The 21,436-nt window shown below is 34.8% G+C and overlaps 1 protein-coding gene across 6 annotated transcripts in view; it reads right to left on the reverse strand.

The window, feature by feature from the left end:
- LOC111051723 (neurofilament heavy polypeptide) overlaps nt 1-21,436 on the reverse strand; it is a 146,283-nt gene that overhangs the window by 96,863 nt on the left and 27,984 nt on the right. For 2 of the 6 annotated variants that reach the window (XM_039427985.1, XM_039427984.1), the window contains exon 1: nt 17,155-17,228. The exons of 3 other annotated variants lie outside the window; for them this stretch is intronic. In XM_039427985.1, the coding sequence (XP_039283919.1) occupies nt 17,155-17,217 (63 nt within the window). In that variant the 5' untranslated portion in view covers nt 17,218-17,228. Of the gene's footprint in view, nt 1-8,046; nt 8,071-17,154; nt 17,229-21,436 lie in introns of those variants that run through there. One more of the 6 variants, XM_039427987.1, reaches the window with a different exon arrangement.

Here is a 21,436-nt window from a genome sequence, read left to right on the forward strand (position 1 = left end):
CTCAGTCACGAGAAGATTTTGCAAAAGTCAAATACCTTCCCATATTACTACCAATCCAGGTCCAAATGTTCGTTTACAAGATTTAGATATTTGCTTCTTCTGCATTGCTCTCTACTGAATTGGATATGAAAATTTTAAAAGTTTACAATACAAGCTACTAGCAACAAGGATGTACAACATACAACTATCCTCTTCTAACACCATACTATAGTTCCGTGAATAAGACAAGAATGAACGATCCACTGTCTGTAGCAATGAAAAGTCTCAGTACTAATGACGAAACAAGAGCCATTTCTGGAACTCAACTTTAATCTACCGGAGAACAGATGAAAAAATCTGGTGTGGCGCACTCATACAACTTTCCTTGCCGTTAAGAAAATTGATCACCTGACGCCAGTGTTCACGCGCATCTCAAGTCTACTATTCAAAGATCTAAGCCAGCTGGTGACAGGACAATAACGCAGGAGACACACGAGGTCTGCTATCTCTTTATAGTGAATGATTTAATAGAATCAACAGTTGCCAAAAGTTTGCAATTTAATAATCACATTTTCTCGAATTTCAAGCTTATTTTCAATTTTAGGTGAGATTTTCATGCTCAATCTTTTCCACTTGAATTTTTTTTTGTATATATTGAATCTGACGCCTGATAATTGGGAATCTAAAATCAAACTTTGCATAGATGGGGCGGAGCTCCTGAAATTTTTACAGATATGGGACTAGTGGCAGTTGATAGAGCTTATCAATTACTATTCTATAGGTATGAATTTGATCAAAATCGTTGGAGCCGTTTTCGAGAAAAACGCGAAAAACCCTGTTTTTGACAAAATTTTCGCTATTTCAGCCGCCATATTGAATTGCATTTGATCGAAATTGTTCGTGTCGGATCCTTATAGTGTAAGGACCTTTAGTTCAAAATTTCAAGTCATTCTGTTAATTGGGAGATGAGATATCGTGTATACAGACGCACATACACACATACACACAAACACATACAGATCAATACCCAAAAACCACTTATTTGGACTCAGGGGACCTTGAAACGTATAGAAATTTGGTAATTGGGGTACCTCAATTTTTTTTGGAAAGCAATACTTTCCTTACCTATGGTAATAGAGCAAGGAAAGTAAAATGAAGTTATTTTTCTTCTGAAACGAACTAAAGCTTGTTTCAAAAGTATTTGGGAGCTAGGACGATTGGTGATGCTTTTGAATGAATGTATCTCCAAACCTATTGATAAATTGAATATAGGCTATAATTTTAATTTTCATCATCTCTATACCCTTCGGATATTTATTCAATAAGATGAATTTTCAATTATTATATACAATAGAAACATTCAAGGCAGTATCCACCATTTATTGCTGCTATGCCAGCTTTTGCCATCCACAATGAACGGAAGGAAATTCAAAGCAGAAAGGGAGTGACAAAGAGAGCAGTTGGAAAAATGGGAAGAAGTATCAATTTTGTAATTTTCGAGCAGTTCATTTCCGCACCAACACCATTTGGAGAGACAATCAATCGCTTTGGTGAATTGAAATGGGTAACCTTCTTCATGAAACTCGTTGCAAATTGCTACAGATTAATCAGTGCTCAACTCATCATTGTATTAATAATTATAATTGTTGCAGCAGTTGTGCTGGTGATCAACTTTGAAAGAAGCGGAACGATATAATATCCTGGATTCAATCTCCATCTATCGACTTGCTAGAATCTCTTCTAATATCCTTAGTCTTCTCTTTGATTTTCAATTAAACCAGACTAGGGAATCAGATTGTAGGGTATAATCAATATGTAAGTTTTTACTCACTCATACAATAACTGAATCTCAAGATTCCATTAAAGGGGAATCCTTGGAAATATGTAAGTGAAGAAGCAATAATTGATATTCTGAATTTTCAAAAACTCAATGTTACTTGAAATAATTTTTTTTAACAGTATTTTTTCTAAAATTGTTTATAATCACTCTTTTAACTCAACTCACCTTCGCATTGCACCTATATTATGCTGATGAAAACTCTATCCTTTATCGAATCTCATATATCAAAATAAGGAACTAAAATCACATATATTACATCAAGCTATAACTATTATATTATATCACAACAATAATTATTATATAATGAAAAAATAATGATTTACCGGAATTATTCAACATCACTCTTCACAACCAAAAGTCATATTCAAATATGACTGTGATTACTGACATGGGATGATAAAAAATGTCCCCTAGAACTGATCACTCGAATAAAGAAGTCGTTTGAAGCTTTACTTTTTGTAAGTGAGCCAATTCTGTGTGCTTGATTAAACATTGAAGTGAACTTGTTTACTGATGACGTCATTAAAACAGTACTGAAAACGGTGTTGAATTGTACAGTTGGCTCCACTGTTTCCAAAAATAATACCAAAGTGGCGTGCAACTCTTTAGGAAAACGGCAAAGCCAACGGTCTCGGCCGAGCATGCGACACGTTATCTGAATTTTTAATTGACAGGAACAGGTCAGTATTACAAACCAGCATGCTCCAGAGATTTAGTTTTATTTCAAGTGTAAACATTAAGCATTCTTCACATGCAAACTGAATTCATGTGCAAACGATTTCATTTTTTCTTGGTTTCTGGTTATCAGATTTCGAACTCAATCTGATTTATTAGTATTGAAATTCACCGACATCTAGCCACTTATTCCTATCACTATCAAATGGGATCGAAAATGAATTTCGAAAATAATGTGAACAGCTACTTATTTCAATTATTGAATTCAAATGATCAATCGTGTAAAAGACATTATATGCGAACGTTTTTCATTTTAGCATTTCATAGCACCATTGCGAATAGAATTAAATTGAAAGCTTTAATGATGATGTATTCAGTTACATGTTGTTCTACCAGTTATTCATTTTTTGACAAACTTATTAAAAACATTTTCTGAGGGTGTAGTCCAATTTCATTTGGACTTGGACTATTGGTAAGGCAGAAGAAAGAACACTAAATGCCTCTGAAGTATGGTGTTGGAGACGGATGCTCAAGTTGAAATGGACTGATAGAATTACCAATGAGCAATTATTTAAAATGTTTGAGGAAAATCGATCTCTCTTGCTTATTCTAAAGGACAGATTGCATTCTTGGCTTGGCCATGTATTTTTGGACAAAACGAATCTACATTAAGAATACTGGAAGGTATAATAATTGAACAAAGGGCTCGTGGAAGACCCCGGCTACAATATATGAAGCAGGTTACCAAAGATGTAGGGATTTAGAGCAACATCCAACTGAAAAGTACAGCTCTGGATAGAAAACGATGGAAAGCTACCTACCAATCGAATGATTGAAGCTGAAGAAGAAGATTGCAATTTGTAAAAGTTTGTGATACTTCAGTAAATACTGTATATTTACATTCCTTAAAAAAAGTTTTAGAAATGAGAATAACGAAATTGATGAAGCAATCCTCGGAAACACCTTGATTTTTCGTACATAACACACCATTATAATAATTTTTGAGCTATATGTTTCTTTTCAATTAGTCTTCTAAACTAAATTGCTAAATTATTTAAAACATTTAAGTTTTTGAGCTATATGTTTCTTTTCAATTAGTCTTCTAAACTAAATTGCTAAATTATTTAAAACATTTAAGTTGTGAATGCAATGTAAATGCAAGCCAGACTCTGTAGACGCGATTAAAACTTCTGCAAATATTCTCAAATTCGATACAGGTCAAAGGCACCTCGCAGAATTGCATAAAATAATTTCCTACAAGTTTAAAATAATTCAATATGTTGTAATCTTGTTTTCTGAATGTTTGATCTTGATGATGAATGTTTTGTATCCTGTCCATTTTGAGGACAAAAAATCTAAATCTTTACCTCACTTCTCGATTCCAGTTTGTTTTCATACCAGCGCAGCGAATCTCATTGCATTCAGCATGAAATGCAATTGGAATGAGGAGAAGAACAGAGGAGAAATAAATGGTGATGAAAAAGTGGATGAAGATGATTACAGAGTAAGGACAATTGAGGAAGTTGGAACTGGTATCTTCCATGCGTAAAACTAGTACCGGTCTTCTACTATGAAGAAGAGGCCTATCCTGTTCCTTGTCTCATCGACTTTGTTGTTGTCATACTCGTTGCTTCTGCTATCCTCTCTCCCACACTCCATTACCCAATCTCTATTACAATGTCCATCCTCTGCAGGTGGTAAATACAATAGCTGACGGGAACAGATAGACCAACTTCTGTTTCAGTGCTTCGGCAATCAAACTGTCTCTCTGATTCTCATTCATCGTTGCATATAAACTATATTTATCATGATATTTCTACTTGAACACCTTATTCAGTCATAATCCGTTTATGTTTAGAGAAGATTTCTTTGCGTGAATTTGATTTGCTTCACTGCATAAACCACCCGTGATTCGTTCTACAGGGCACAAAATGTGGAAGAAGACATAAACCATAGAGAGTTGAGTGAGTCAAAAAACATAGTAGTTGAAGTTCAGATGTTCAGGTTTAATCAAATAATAATCTAACAATATATATAGTAACAAAAAAGTATGAAGGTTGACAGAAAAGTTATTACTTCTAGTCATTGACATGGATATTCACTTTTGAAAGTTTATGTTATTTACTAAAGAAAGCGTTTATGGATTTGGTGATGTCAAAACTCATGAGCAATACAGTAATCGTTACCTGTATTGAAAGTAGCCTATTCAATCAATAAGATATTTTTTCAATTTCCAACAGGTTCTATCTGATTGGAATGAAAAATTCAATACACTAAATGAAATTCTATGAAAAATTTCGAATGTTTTTCTTTATAACGAGAAATAAATTCAGGCCGATTTGAAAAGGTATTCCATACAATCTTCTAATAAAGTGGTTTGAGTTTTATAAAATCAGTAATCAATACCATAAGCTTTGGATTTTGTATTGTATCAATTTATGGGTACACAAATTTACAAGGTTGGAATAATGATTGTCAAAGAATCAACAGGCAAATAGACTCAAAGAAAAACTATTATTCGTATCCAGAATTTTTAATTATTGAAGGCCAAAATGAGGTCTATTCACAATAATCTATCACAAAGATATGATTCCAGAGTAAGTGGAGGAAAAATGTCAAACTACGTAGAATTCCATCACAAAAAAAAGATGAGTTCTACAATAATTATTATTTTATAGTATCATTCTCATTAATACAATCATATGAAAGATGTGATATTATTGTAATATACACTTTCACCTGGATTCTACCATTAAGATGAGTGATCAGAATAGTAAGCGAAAATGAATGTGGAAGATAGCAACAAAATGAAGTCATTGATAAGTTTTACAGTGAACTTTCTGACTGAATTTTGGCACAAGTTTCTCTAGCGGTTTGAAACGGATTGCACTTGAGGGTGAGTGCCCTAATACACTGGCATCGATCGGCCTGGAAATATGCCGACGATTACCATTTACATTGAAAGCAATAAATTCGGAGCGCTTTATTGTCGCCAATAATGCAAACGAGAGAAAGGCGCTCTGCTCTCTTCCTACGGTAACCATTGGCAACCGCACACTCTCCGTTCGCGCCATTCAGTCTAGACAAGTGTCTGCCTCTCAACTCCTTTTACAGAGAGTTCTGCGAACTCCTCTCCTCTCCAGCAACCAGGTCATGAGCGAACCGAGTTTTGATTGTCAATAAACGACCTTGCACAAATAGGAAGCAGGAAAAATGTTCGAAGAACTAGAAACATGAATATTGATATAAACCAATCAACTTACTAATGAATGAGTGAGAATACTTCCTTCATGACATAATATATAGGAAAAGGGTGGAGAGGGAGCTGGAATCATAGAGAAAAAATACTATATTCGTTTGTCTCTGCTGAGATTGAGATCAGAATTTAGTTAAAATAATCATTGTGGTTAAGTTTTAGTTTTCAATATATTCTATTCACCCCTTCTGGTGAACTAGAGGTTCTAAAGCAAGCTTCATAGTACTTAGCTGAAGTTATCAATGCTTTCTCATCTTCTGTAGTGAAAATACAGATGTATTGGGAACAGCAATCGAGAACACACAGACAATAGCTTATATGAACTCTATTCATATTTATCGTATTTGGGAAATAACCTTGACTTTATTTCACGTTTCAAGATAATTTCTAGATAAATTTTCTATTAGCCCTTGGTGTTCTCCAATCATATAAGGAATTTTCCTAGAGTTGAGAACAAAAGAAGAGGAAATAAATTTAGAAAAAAAGGAAAATACTAGAATACTAGTTTAGAAAAAAAGGAAAACATTGAGAGGCACTGCAGTGATAACTATCAACACATCAAAACATGCAACTCCAGTAGAAATCTGTATTGTATTGCTATTGGCTATATACGTATTGCAATAGAAAACTTACTATTTGGGTAAATTGAATGTAATTATCATTGAGACTGAAATACGTTCACCTGGATACTTGTTTTGCAAAGAGAAATGAAGTAAATATCTCAACTTTTTCAAGAACTCATCGTTCATCCTGATTTACTCCAGTCTAACTGAATTATTCACTATATTTTATATTCTTGTTATAAGTATTGAGTACACAGTAAAATCATCCACAACATGCAAATAGACAAGATGCAATAAAATCTGAAGTTTTTGAGGTAGAACACAAAACCGTTCAATCTATTTATCGAATTCAATATAAAAGTCAAAGTAAATTCGTATGGCTTTTGTTGGTGGGGAGTCCCTTGTGGGAAGGTCCCACCGCCTGATATACCACCTGTATAATTTGAGCCGTCAATGGGCCTTACGACTGTCATACTTCAGCCGGGACCGACAATTTAACGTGCCCATCCGATAACACGGGAGTGATCTGGTTAATAAAGTTTTGGTAATGAGAGGGTTTGAACCCGGGTTCTCTATGCTGTTACGCAAAAAAATTCAATATAAATATCTAATTAGTTCAATTCAATTTGAAATCTGCAAGCACAACTCCAATCTTTAATCGTCGCTAATGGAAATTCAAATTACAGAGAAAGTCAAAAATGTCTATTCTTAATCGAGCATATCGTTCTAATCAAAAGTAATATTTTTAGCTCAGGAATCATGTTCTCAATAGCATAGTATTATATGAAATAATTCGGTGGAGAGCGAGCGTTGATCATTATCAACGGGAACAATGAATCAAGAAAATCGACGAATCCGAAGACTGAATTACAGTATTACGAGCAGAGATATGGCACATTCAAATTCAAATCAACCATGAGGCTCATTATTTCGCTATCAGAATGTGGGTTATAGAATAGAGGTTTGCCGTTTTCTCTTCTCATGTCTAGAACTCATAAGAGAGATTTCTGAACAACTTTTTTCTCAGATTAAACCAACTCGCCGATTAAATTTCACTTCAAGAAATTGAACGATAAAAAGTTTGTGCTGGCCTTATTCTGTAGATTGCATTGATAAGTTGACTCCTTCTATGCTTCATTGACTTAGTTGGTAGAGCCAATTAAGACGCCTTTTGGGAGGAGACTTAATTAACAAGCTTTTTTTACTGCAAGAAGTTTTGATTGTTGGAGTAACTGAAAAAGTGTAGATACGATTAAGTCTGTAATTACACATCATTTTTGAGAGCTTCTTAATAATATTATAATGTACAAACCCAGAATTAAATTTTAATCTAAAATCTACTTCTGTGAAAGCTGTCCTTGAAAGGTTTGTGTTTGAATTAGATCGAGAATGAAAGCTTTAACAACAGTTAGCCTGAAAATGTGGATTTGCAGGTACAACATAAAAAAACAAGCAAAAAAGCATCCTTCACTTACTGCTTGTGAATTCTTCACAAACTCTTATAGGCTTCCCACACTCACTGTTTGTACATTTTTTCATACCTCTAAGAATGATAGAACATCAACAAATTGAGATTGATATTAATGATCAGTCTGGATTTATCACTTTATTTTTGATAATATGAAAATAGCATTCACAAATACGTATTTTAGTAGAATACAAAGCAAAACTTTGAAATTTCACCTAAAAACGAATACTACTTATTATTATAATGATTTCCATTATCTACTCACGTTCATCATGTCAAAATTCGAATACTATAGCGTACGTCCAAATCTTAGTTAATTCTTCTACTGCGGCATATACATACCTGAAAATGAAGGACATTCATTATTCAAGGATTTTTTTATGAAGAAGTACAAAAATGATCAGTTGTGGTTCAATTCACTGGAAAACGTCATTCTAGTATTCAATAGCTATGATGAATTTGTAAGGCAATAATATTAGAATTATCATCAATAAAAAGTAATTCTATATTCGAAAAGTTTTCCTTTGCTCTTCCTTCTTATAAAATATATTTTCTATCTTCATGCTGTAGTTTGGAATTGTGATTGAGAGTAACAAATCCTTTTCTAACCCAAAATTTTCCAAAAAATAATTCTTCACTGATTTATGATATTCATGACCGAGAGTTAGAATCTGACTCATTGGAATCAAATACGAGAGTGGAACATAGTGACATGAAAATTGAGTGCCGGACAGGGAAGGCAGTCCAATCAAACCGCACTGTGGCTTTTCATTTCCATCCATGGCATGCTTGCATTGTTTGCATCATAGCAGTCCCGTTGCTTTGCTGAAGAGAATAAAATGATCACAGCGACCGACAATCGCGATGTTAGCATTGTTGTAGATTGTAGCAAAATGAATGACTTGAAAGGTACAAAGAACTCAAATTGCGGAACAGCTCGTTCCATAATAAAAGAAGAATGTTTATTCGCATAAAAACATAATTGCACGAGTCCGTATTTTGTCTTGGAACTTTATCAGTATGATATTTCTAAGATGGAAGAAGGACACGAAAACTGTTGAAATGAGATGACAAAGATTGTATTGCAATATAACAAATTAGGAATAAAAATTCCAAGTGCAATCTTTTTTAAACGTTTATTCACTCGAATGGAGTTTTTTGTGAATAGAAGTTTTTGAAAAAATTGTACTTAAATTTTCAATTTCCGATAAATTAAGAGTCGCCATCACCAAAAAGTCAATATAATTATGTATGCCAGGAAGGGATGTTTTCATTTGACAGAATGCTTTCCATCGACAGTTACGAGGTTAGAAGAATTCACGGAGGTAAGTAGGATTTTTGGAGGAGCTGGATGAGATTCATGAGAAAAGGAATAATTCCAGATAAGGTGGACATCATATGAGATCAAATTTAGCTCAAATTAATACAGGAAGACAATCATATATGTTTAGATAGGTGCCTCATCTTCAGTTTACCCAGTCAAAGCCCAAAATTGAATACACCATTCAAGAAAAGAAATTTTTGCATACCGTAGTAATTGGATTATGTGAGTAATTGGATAACAGTGATGAAAAATGGAAATTCAATGTCAAATCAACATGTATGAGATCCAAGAATTATAATAGTAGAACCCAAATAACAGGCATGGAAAAGATTTGGATTATTCAGTTGAATAAAAGCTCTATTAGCAGCAGATAAACAGAAAAACTTATTCAAATTTGCTTTCTCAACAAAGCAACAGAGCATGTGTGTAATTAAGCCTATCTATATATTGCTAGTGCGAGTTTAGTGTTTATATCTACAGCAGTATGTTTTTCGGCTTTAAATTAATTGGTGGAGCTTCCTGTCAAGTTGCATAACACGTAGTTTTTATAGTCGGTGGAACTAATTGCAACTGGATTCGCAACGCAAGAAACCATACAGTTTGTTGTTTTTAATTTGGGGTGATTAAAATTTGGACATTTATTTTGGCAACCTTTCTCTGGAACCTGCCATTTGAAGCAGCATTTTGTATGGTGAAATCTAATTTATCTCTTGATTGGTGGGAGTGGTCTAACCGGGAGAGGAAGACATATAATATTAAATGGTTCTCTCAAACTATAACTGAAATATTTTCAAGAAAATTTGCGATCGAAGTTGACTTTTGAGGGTAAGAAACTTGAGAAGTTTGATCAATTCGAATTTATTGCGAATAAACAACAAGGAAAATAATCAATTCACAGAACCGCACAATATAATATTCATACTTCAAATCTACACCTTATTCACTCACTTGGAAGCAGATCAATGATGATCAATTAAAATCTTTGATGCGCTAACAATTGAGAAAGCATTCAAATGAATGCACTTGAATTTACAAACTGAGCATGAACCTGCAAACATTTGTCGAAGTGTCGAATAATGAACAATACAATAATGTGATTCAACAAAAACATAACATCCAATAGAGCCATGTAAACGGAAAATTGTATAAATACGGCAAGTACAGTGAATGATGAATAATCACAAATTATATCAAGTTCTGTGGATATAGAAAGAAAACTATGCATATATCATTGATTCTCTTGGAAACGAGCTGGCGTTGAAATAAGAAAAATCATCTCAATTTGAGTTTTGTAATGCAGCCCACATCTAAATAAGATATCGTCTTCTAATTTTCGAGTTATCAAATTAATTAATTCATTCATTTATTAAGTAGTAAAAACACAATTTTGGAATGAAAAAACAGGCTCAAGCCTAAAACTTTATCTCTTCCTGAATTAAGTTTATTGTGTAAAGTGGGGCTATGTTGATCCATGGGATAAAACAATCTTCTCTGGTTTATCTCGAATATTTTGGTGATGAAGCATTGCACTCATTCCAAGCATGAACCAAATTGCAGTGTTGGACAGCCTGTTCTTATACAGTTTATGGTTCGAGAGATCTTTAATTCTTCTCCTGTATTGGACACCCTCATCACCCTATCACTCCCTCTCATCATCCACAATTGTAAAATCCGTCAATCTACTCTGAGATGTTGGAACGAGAAAAAATCTCTTCAAAGATGGTTGTTCCAGATAGAGGATTAACAATAGAGTACCGGCTACAGATATCTTTCAGCCGATATGACTGGAATAAAAATATAAACCCTGTCTCCCATAAAAATGCGTAAACTTTCACTTAAAATGATAATGGAATCTTTGCAATTTTGAATTCGCCAGATAATGGAGATACTGGAGGAGTATACTTTTTCCAGCATATAAGAGTACAAATACTAGCAAAAAGCTCATTTGAATAGTTTGTTGTTTTATGAGTTTGAAAGTTCAAAAGCAGTGAAATGTTTAGTATGGCTCCCAATAATGTATTCCGCTTGTTGAAACAAAAGGGAAGCAGGCAAGGTCTCACTCTACTCAACACTCATTCTCTCCAATCGCACTCTCTTTCTCTTCCACTGGTGCCACATCGTTGAAAGCAACAAAATATTGCCACCCATTATCACTAAAGTGCACGAAACTATTTTACCCAGTAGAACAATTCGGATACAATATTTCACAGCCGCCATTACCGAAACAAGCCTACCATATCCTACCATATACCTGTGTAACGTACTAAAATAGAAGTAATAAGCAGTTGGGTGGCGAAGGTAGTGTGCAAGCTACCTGTACTTTTTACGAATAGAACGCACTCATGAACTCATTTTCGGCCGGCGAGTTTTCGGCTCAAGGCTTCCGAGACTGTTCACGGGAGGATATTAAACTATTGTTTTTCAAGACCAGCGCTGAATTGTAGCTCATTGTATTTGGGTTATTGTTGAATACGACAACTTGCAAAGCGTGTTTCATATTTATTCATTACACGTGCTTGTGCTTTACACAGTTGGAGGAGTGGTTCAATGACATTCACTTATGCACTAAACTCATTTGTTGAAACAGTATTCAAAAAACTCAGAGGCATATTATTTGTTGTTTAGGGAACTAAACGTGGATAAATATACCATAATAAACTTTCAGCAACTCTCCTCCTTGATTCAAACTATACTTGAAGTAGATTACAAATTTCCAATTTAATTCAGCTTTCATTCACCTCAATCATTCAATGTTCAATATTTGAATGATGAGGTAATCCTGAAGAGAGTTTCAAAGTTCACTAATTCATTTTTAAATGGTCCAGGGATGACAAGCCGACAATGCTTAATAATATACAATATTATGGGATTATTCTCATTAAACCTTATCAATTGGATGAACAAATTATACGTTGAAAGACCCATTGAGATAGCACATTAAAAAAAAAGATTTATTGTAATTACCAATGATATTGACATTCGAGTTTTACTATTTGAACTCCATATCGAAGAAAACGGATCTTTCCATGTAACTCTGCTCCCATGCTCTATTTCCATGTCTTTCAAAATACGCCACATTAAGCACACCAAACTTGATTGTAGCAGTTGATATCATACTACATTTTGTTGAACAAAAACCTCAACAACAACACTTTCAATCAATTATTTGAGCGTTCAACGAGAAGTATGACAGTGATGACTAGGCTAGTCAGTTTCTTTATTTTTCCTAGGTAAGGAAAACGCGAAAGATGCAGGAAACATTCAATTTTGTGATGAACGTTTTTCTTTGACGGTGAATCCGTCATTATACTATGAAATGAGGACTGAATAAAAATAACAGCCATCTTTAACAACTAGAAACTTGCACAATCACGGAAACTCATTATATATCTTACAAGATCTCTATCACCTCTACTGTGTATAATATGTAGGCAATTAAGACTATCATCATAAGCTTTATATGTGTTGTGTATCTGCCAAACGCTAAATTAATAATGTATCGACCCTTCTTGAAGATAATCTCGTATGTTGTGTATCCTCCTTAATATCTGCTACATCACTAAATTCATCGATAATTCACGGAACAGATTCGCCTTTTTCATCCCCGGCAAATTACTTGACGTGACTAAGTGAATTCAGATCTGATTTGGAGACGAACAGAGCAGGCGATCAAAGCTCAATTGGAAAGCACTTAGCACACCGTTGCGTGATGCGATATCCACTCAGGACTCAGGAGGGGTCCATTACTGTAGATTGCCGCCGCCGGCAATGTTTTCGGACGGAGCAAACCACAACATAGAGGATAGAGAGAGATGAAGAAAGAGGGAAGAAATGGGAGACTCATGTTGATGCGGGGTTCATTGTTCTGCAATGATGAGATTGCACCAGAACAAAGCCAGCGTGAAGATCGAAGTGACCGGTGCGGTGATGGCTGATGGCTGACATTCAATGTCGTCGAAACAAAAAATCATACAAAAAGTTCCGGTCTCGCTAAATTATTACGGCACTGACTTCGGCGATTCATGGTCTGCTCACCTTCAATGACAGAGCGCCGTTTATTCATAAAATCTTTGGTGGATTTTTCCATTTTCCGTCAAATGTGTAACAGTCTACATTTTTCCTATCTATAAAGCATACCAACTGTCGCTGACGCGTACACTACAGCAATAAAATTTAGAGACTAAAGAGATCTCTCTCCTTCCTCAATATTGATCATTCGGTTTTTCAGATGAAATTCATTTCCCCTACATTAATATGAGTCTACTCTCAGCTCTGATCAAACCTGTTCTAATCATTGAACTAATAGATGGTTCAAAATATGAATACGAGAAAAGTTTCCTATTTATATACTAGCCTGAATATATACAGCGCAAAGCTGCACTTGTTTTGTTGAAATATGTCGCCACCTTACTTAGTACTCATCTAGCAGTACAGTCCAAGTAAATAATATATTATGCAGAAGCTGTGACATTGCGTCACAATGCAATCCACTTACTGGAACTTCTGCATGAAAAATAGAATGTGTTTATTACAATAGAACCTTCGCATGTAAATTGGCTCAATATGATTCGCCCAAAAGCAAGTCTTCCAATTTTAAATGGTCATAGTAGAAGTCTTCGTTTTTTCGCCCTATCACTGATTACACGGAAAACCCTGCATTGCTATCTATCAATCATTCTAAAACTTGAAATTTGCGTTTCTTCCACAAAATTATCATTATTTCATGAAACTTATTTCACACGTTCATCATTGTCAATATTGTTAATGATTTTTGTTTATTATCCGCCATGGTTGGATAAATGATTCACAGATTTTTCAGAGACCATGAAGCAGTGCGGTACCGAAATTTTCATAGAAAGTTCCTCATCCAACATCCATAAACATGAGACAATCAAATATACTTCCTGGAGAGAAAGTAGTTGTTTATTCTGTAATTTACTTCTCTAATTATTATCACATGCATTTCAAAACACGGCGAATTACCAGAGACATAATTCTAAATGAAGATACATTAGAGCGTGAATAACAACTACAAGATGATAGTCGGTAAGCTTCGTGGAGCAATTCCAACATCATTATAAAATCATGATAATCATTCCCAAGATACCGATTTCAGCTTATGAGATCGCGAAGTAGTTAATAATAGGTCTGCTACGGTACCCAAGACGCAAAACTTCATGGCATCATACTCCTTAAACACCGCGGGAAGTTGCATCTAGGATGTATGATATATGCAATACACATACAGCATATGATTATTGCAGCCAATATAGTAGATGGCGTAACATTCGACCTTGGATCAAGGGCCTATCATTGCATTGCAAGATTTCATCAAATGCTTGGATTGCTTTCTACATTCTAAAAAGCCAAACTCCGATCAAGATTCCTATCATGAGAAATAGTGAATTTGTGAGTATTGTAATCAAGGGTAAAAATAACAATTTTACTAGGATAATTATTGAAATTGGAATATAAATGCAGTTGAATGATTTACTTAAAGTATTCAAGAATATAGTTTATTTATTCTTCGCTCTATGAAACAAGATTATTAACGATATTCCAGTCTCTTCTTCTTTCCAGGATTAGGCGTACACACCTGTTCCGGTTTCAAAGGATATAACTATTTATTATTCATTGAATCTATTTATTTTACTATCTTTTTAGAGGTCTGCCAATATCCCTTCTACCAGTAACATATAAATTGATATTCCAGTAACAACCACAATCTATCAAGCGAAGTTGTCATCTTTTTCAAAACAAAATTCATATCAATTTCATTTTCCACTAGAAAAACTATTGTAAGTCTAATCCTATTATTAAATTTTTCCATATTTTTATTCTAGGTCTCCATCAACTTTCTTCCAAGAATTCAAGTGAAATATGACATATCACCAGAAATTATCGACATTTTCTAAGTTGAGTTGAGAAATTCCCATACATCCATAAATTCTCTAGTTTAAGTTTGGTGACATGAAAGAATTCATACCAAACTGGGCCATTATGAAGAATACTGAGTTGCGTTGGAGAAATATTAGACTCCACTCAGTATCAATTTTCAAAAACACAACCGCAAAACCGCACTAATGAAACGAAAATCTTGGCATCGTGGAGAGACTATCCGTAAAATGTTAAACCATCGGATCAATATCTACTCGAAAAATATTGAATTTATACTTCATACCTTGGATCTTACTTCACTTGTAGAGAGCAGAGGTTCTGCGCAATATCACGTTTGAGAGATGAAAAGAAACAAGATGTTTGAGAGAGAAATATTGATTGACAAAATGCGAGTGAAAGAGAGAAAGATATATGAATAGTGAGTGAGCAAGGACAACCTGAACGCGATATTCATAGCAGAGGCTTTTACTTTGCCGTCACCCAGTCTGGTGTTTGGTGTTTGCTGTTTGGTACAGTACTAACTATCATGCCAGTTTGTTTCATAGTAAGTTTGCCAGTTGCAAAACAGGATTCAGCATTCAACCTGTATTGCAGACTGGATGTCTTGTTATAATCGGCCTCCAGCTATTTATCCTCTAAAACTCGTGATAGTGTGGTTAGCATGGATTATTCTCAATGCGCTTATGCTACTTGTTCGAATAGTTAGTTGCTTGCCTACCAATAATAGCCTTTCCCCGTAGTTTTAATAAGTTGGATCTAACTGAGATCACGTTTCAAATTGATGTTCATCAACCAGAAATGATAGAAATGGATAAAAGAGATCCGTTGCTAATGTATTCAATTCAATCCAATAATGAATTGGTAGGAAAATCTTCATTCCAAACCACAATGTTCACCTTGTGAGTTGAATGAATACTAGTAATGTTCAGGAGTTGAATACCTTATTTTGGAGATTTTCATTTGATGAAATCATAATTCATTTCCGATCATTTTCTCCCCGATTCAAACAGCTTCATGATCTGCATTATCCATCATGAACGAATGTTAATCCAGAAGAATCGTGGAATATTTAGATCTGCAATACATCACTGTTGCTCATAATAGCATATCAATAGCTGATTTAAATTTTGCTCAAATGCTGTACCGTACAAAAAAAACGTTTCAAGAAAATTCACTTTTAAGCAAAAGCTTTATTTGTATGAGAACAGTATTCAGCTTTGTTGAACTAAATGTTCATTCTAATATAATGATTGCAATTTTTTTAAATTTGCGTTGATTGCAAAGTTTGAGTACTGTACTGGGGAAAGCAGTATAGCTACTGAAAATCGAACACTACAAGAGACCTGTGCTATACTAACTCAATCCGTATTTTGTATTAAAAAGCCTGAACTGAACACGTGCTGATCGAATGGTAATGAGATCGTAATTATACTGAATTGGCTGTGGGATTCAACATGAATTATTCATGGAAATTCTCTGCTCCAATGAGCGACACCACGGTCGATAGCGTGAGAATGTACTCGCAAGATCTCAATCAAGTATTGAAATTGCCCCAGACCCAGAGCAGCCAGCCTACTCCATGGCAAACATTGTGTTTTATTTCTAAGCTTGAGGTCCTAATTATAATTTACTAGCCCAAAATCCTCTCAGAAATCAATAATGATGTACTGCAGTGTGATTTGATGCTCTAATAAGGATCGAATCAATTTTTCGTATTCTGTTCACTGGAAAATACTTCATAAGCCATTCTATTCGGCCAATGCCCAATCTTTCCCATTTCAAGTTTCAAATCAACAGAAAATGAATTTAATTTTTTGCATTCGAGTTGTTGAGAGCCCATGATTGTAATAGATCAAACTTCAAGGAATGAGTTTCAAGTTTGATTGAATAGATCATCTCCATGATACCATTATTAATGATCACCTATGGTCATTAGAAGTGGGGAAAACATGAACTGGGAGAGTAGTCACTGTCTAATAGATAAATGTATCGCCTACTTATTGCATACAAGTATAATAAGGATGGTCAACTTCATGATTGGTTCGATTTAATAACCATTTAATTGCAAACAGCAACGATATATCAACCGTGGCTGTCTCTATTGACCTTCAACTGTTTTTTTTCGAAAATAATTCCCGATTTCAGACTCACTTTTACATCAGACTGGAAAGTGAAATTCCCGACTAGACGAGAGTCGATATGATCGAGACACATCAGCCACTCACCTGCAAACAGAAAGAGAAAGTAATAATGAGAACGTGTTTCGGGAAACGGTTCAATAATTTGTCTCGACCGCGTCTGAGTCTCATCAGCTAGAAGGTCACGATACTGATTTTATTCCGCGCCACATCTGAGACTTGGAGGAAAGGTGTCGGGATCGTTTGACACACTTCTTACCAACAATAAGTAGCTGCGCATGCTCATGGAGATGCACTCACACCGCACTCCACTTTCTACCAACCTTCAATTGTATAGGAAAGTATCGACATGCACGCAGTAAGTAGGCGACACATGCCTATGAGATAGTGGCAACTCTGTCTTCGAGAAGATTGGTTCAGAATTCCCGGATACTGTCACTGAATTGAGGAAGTAATGCCTACTCACGAAAACTTTCGTTGTAATATGACTGATAAAAAGACAGAAGATTGCATTCTGAACGAGAAATGTGACACGAAAAATTTGGTTACTTTGCAATCCCAAATTGAAGAAACTACATACAACACTGATTAGTGGAATTAGATTGTAAGAATGAATGAGAGTCGATCAATTCAATCATGAGAGCTACCAACTTCCAATCATACTCTTCTCTCTCCATTTTCTCTCTCGTCTGACTTTTCTCGGCATCTTGTCTCCTCATCTTCATATTCTAAGAAAACATGTGGATCAGAACTACTCTATAACATGAGATAAAAAGGGAATTTTGTATTCAACCTCACTTGCAGTGAACGTCATATCCAATAATGTGATACTTGTGCTCCAACAGAGAATTCATGTTCTGATGTTTCTATAAATAAAGGAAAGAGCTCATGAACGTACGGGATAGGAAATCACGAATGGCGCATCATCACGTCTGAACTGCTGAACTGATTAACTTGAAATTTTGCATATAAATTCTTAATTTACCTAGGATGGTTAAATCTACTTTAAATTCTCCAATATTCCAGTACTTCAAGTTTTTAATTAGAAAAACTACATCTACATTTAATTAAAAAACTAATCTACATTAGACCTTTGTGGAGCACGGGTTACCGGCTAGTACTAAATAAAATACTTGTAAAGAATGCAATTCCATATCGATAATATAAAATCATGTACGGTAGTAGGATAGTAATATTTTCTTTTGTGAGAGAAAATTTTAACAGGAGGTTTGGTGAATGGGATGCATCTCAATATTTTCCTCTCTTCTAGGAATGTTTCTTTCATTGAAATGATAAGAATTCACCGGCACCACGCTCAGTCTATCCTAAGAGACGGCAGATGACTGTAGCCTGGATGGAGGATGGCAACAATGACGTGATGTGGGCCACGCTTGACAGCTCACACTCAGCGCCCAGCTTGACTAGCCAACGTTGCACTACCACTGCCACTGAATGACTCATCACTAAGCGTGAATCCAGTCGCGAATGCCCTTGTAGACAATTACCTAAGCGAGAGAGATAAAGTGTAAGATCCAGAGGAGGTGAGAGATAAAGCTGAAGAATGATGGAAGAGAGAGACAGAGTTAGTGGGTGGAATGATTGATGACAAACAGCAGCAGAAGATGGCCAGGTTGAAAATTGATGTGACAAAAGAGTTCAGGTAAGAAAACTGTGTGAAAATTGTTTCTGTAGGAGGAAGGACTGTCTGGCTGAGGCAGTTATTTGTTTTCGGAAGGAAGTCCTGTTCACTATTTTACCTCATTAACGATTTTTGAACGTATTAAACTTTGGTTGTAACCTATGAGCTTCTAGCGTGAGGCTGACAGTTGGAATTGAAATTATTGAGATAATTTCTTGACTGGTGATACAGTGCAGCAATCTACGATGAGAACCATAGTGAAATTTGTTGAACACGTGTGGAGGTTAAGTATAATCGCTCTCAAAAAGGGCCCCAAAACATCATCAAGAATTTTTCAATAGCCGAGTAGGTTGTTTGTGATTGATAAAGATACTTTTTTGCATTGATATCATATTCTTCCACTCCTTTCCTATAATCCTATTTTCAACCACTACACAGTAACTCATGTACAGATTAACCAGAAAAATGGGAGATTTCTTCTATTTTGTCTAGACTTTGCAGGAATAATTGTGAGGAAACTCTATGAATTGCATACAAAAACTCTTGACTTTTTTGTTCAATGATCTTGCAAGTGTTCTAAAATCAGAAAAGCTCTTGAATAAAACAAAAATATTATAAAATGGATGCTATAGAGATCACAATGTAGCATTTTTCAAATAAAAATGGAATATCCAATAATACTTTTACTGTCATATTATTGTCCACATGAATTAAGTGAACCTAGTGGTTAGAGTGAAATCAATGTGACCTAGATAGCTTCAAGGCTATTATTTCAGGTGAGGTGTCTCATGAGCAAAATTTTGGAACGATTCGTGAATCGGTCGAGTAGACCACCGCAGTGCTCCTCATTACTGAAACGGTTTCGTGTGTTTCATTCATTTGCAAGTTTGTGCTTAGCTACCGTTGACGCTATGCTATACTAAGTTAGAGCCATTTGACTTCACTTGGCGCATTCCGCTATTTTATGGTAGTGTGGGAGGATGTGGGTAGTGCGACGGACTAGACTCGGTCTGTGGGTCAAATTCGAATGACCAATGCAAGGATTGTAGCGGAAAAAGTCATGGCTTTGAAATTTCCCTTGTAAAAAAGTAGTGACACGTATACTAACTCACTCAATGGTTCAATGAACTCCAAACGAATAGTTTCAATGCTGCTTCACTGCTTCACTTAAAGAATGAAACATTCAAGAATAATTCACTGAGAGAATGAACACTATATTCACAATGTGAATAGGACACTCATGTTTATTCTTTTCTCCATAAAACCACTTCAATGGAGTTGAATATAGCACTAAACATTCCACTACTTTTAAAAATAGCATCAATTTTACAAGTAACTAATATTCATTTTATAATACTTTTCTGTTGTTCTTTATCAAATACTTATTTGTAATTCAATGTGGTATGCACTATCGCACACATTACTTATTCCATGAAAATATGGAGTGACCCACGCTTTTTAATTTTTTTAATTGAAACTGCGTTTTTTAATTCGAAAATATGTAAAAAAGAATCTTTCACGATACATCTCGTTATTCCATTCTTGTTCTCGTTGTTCCCTTGGCCATTAACTCACAAGTTTTTCTATTGAATAATAAATGTTTGTCAAGTTTGAGACAAGTATAGATCAGTTTGAGTTTTCCTAGGTTATTAAAAGGGGAAATTATCATCAAGCAGAAAATAAATGACTCGAACTCTACTGATGAAACAGAAAAAATGCTCCAAGTTGAAAAAGTTTACGATACTGTGTACACTTAACTTCACTTACGCAACCAAGCATATAACATCCATTAAATTTACTTTTCCTGCTTGAAACACGTAGTCTTTCTATCTTATTCAAAAGAAGAGAAGTAACTTGTGGTAGGGAGCAGTAGAAAGAAAATCGAATAAGATATGCATAGGTAATAAAGTTGGGAATACATTTATATTATTAATGTTGATTATAATGATCCCTAACATTGTAATAAATTTAAATTTTCAACAAAACCATCCACTTCACAATTATAAACCTACTTTGTATTTCAATAAGGATTACACAACATATTTTCTAACTACATTGGTCTTTGGAAAACGATATTTCATACATTACTTTGAATATAGGCCTACGTTACGAAGTAACGAATACACGTTCTATATTTGAAACTGGAGTACAATACTTTACCAATCCTGATGTATTTTTCACGTATGGATTCACATATGTATAAAACTAGATTATAATTGTAGCCTATTTTAGGTTGACTGTTGTCTTTGTAACTACTTAAGCCCGTATCCTTATAGCTGATAACATAAATAATAAATTTAAACTGATAAACATGATCATAATTTACCTGTTTATCGACAAGTGTTTATACCTGTCTCGGTCATACTCGGCCATTATGCATTTTCAAATGCCAAAGGTAATGTTATATTATCATCTAAGTTAACAAACATAAAACTTTCATATCCTTTTCCTGCTTTCAGTCATAAACTAATTGCTATTCTTCAAGTGGCCGGTTCAACTGGCCGGCTATAACTTATTATTGAGTTTCCTTCCATACAGGGTTTCAAAATACTCACACATAACCAACAAAAAAACATGGCAAGGTATGCTTGACGTGGCAGTTATGACTTTCTGCTCATGAACAGAAGTGCCAATTCGCATTGTGTTTGAATGCAAT

This window comes from Nilaparvata lugens, chromosome 5, assembly GCF_014356525.2.
Source record: "Nilaparvata lugens isolate BPH chromosome 5, ASM1435652v1, whole genome shotgun sequence".
NCBI classification, from domain to species: Eukaryota; Metazoa; Arthropoda; class Insecta; order Hemiptera; family Delphacidae; genus Nilaparvata; species Nilaparvata lugens.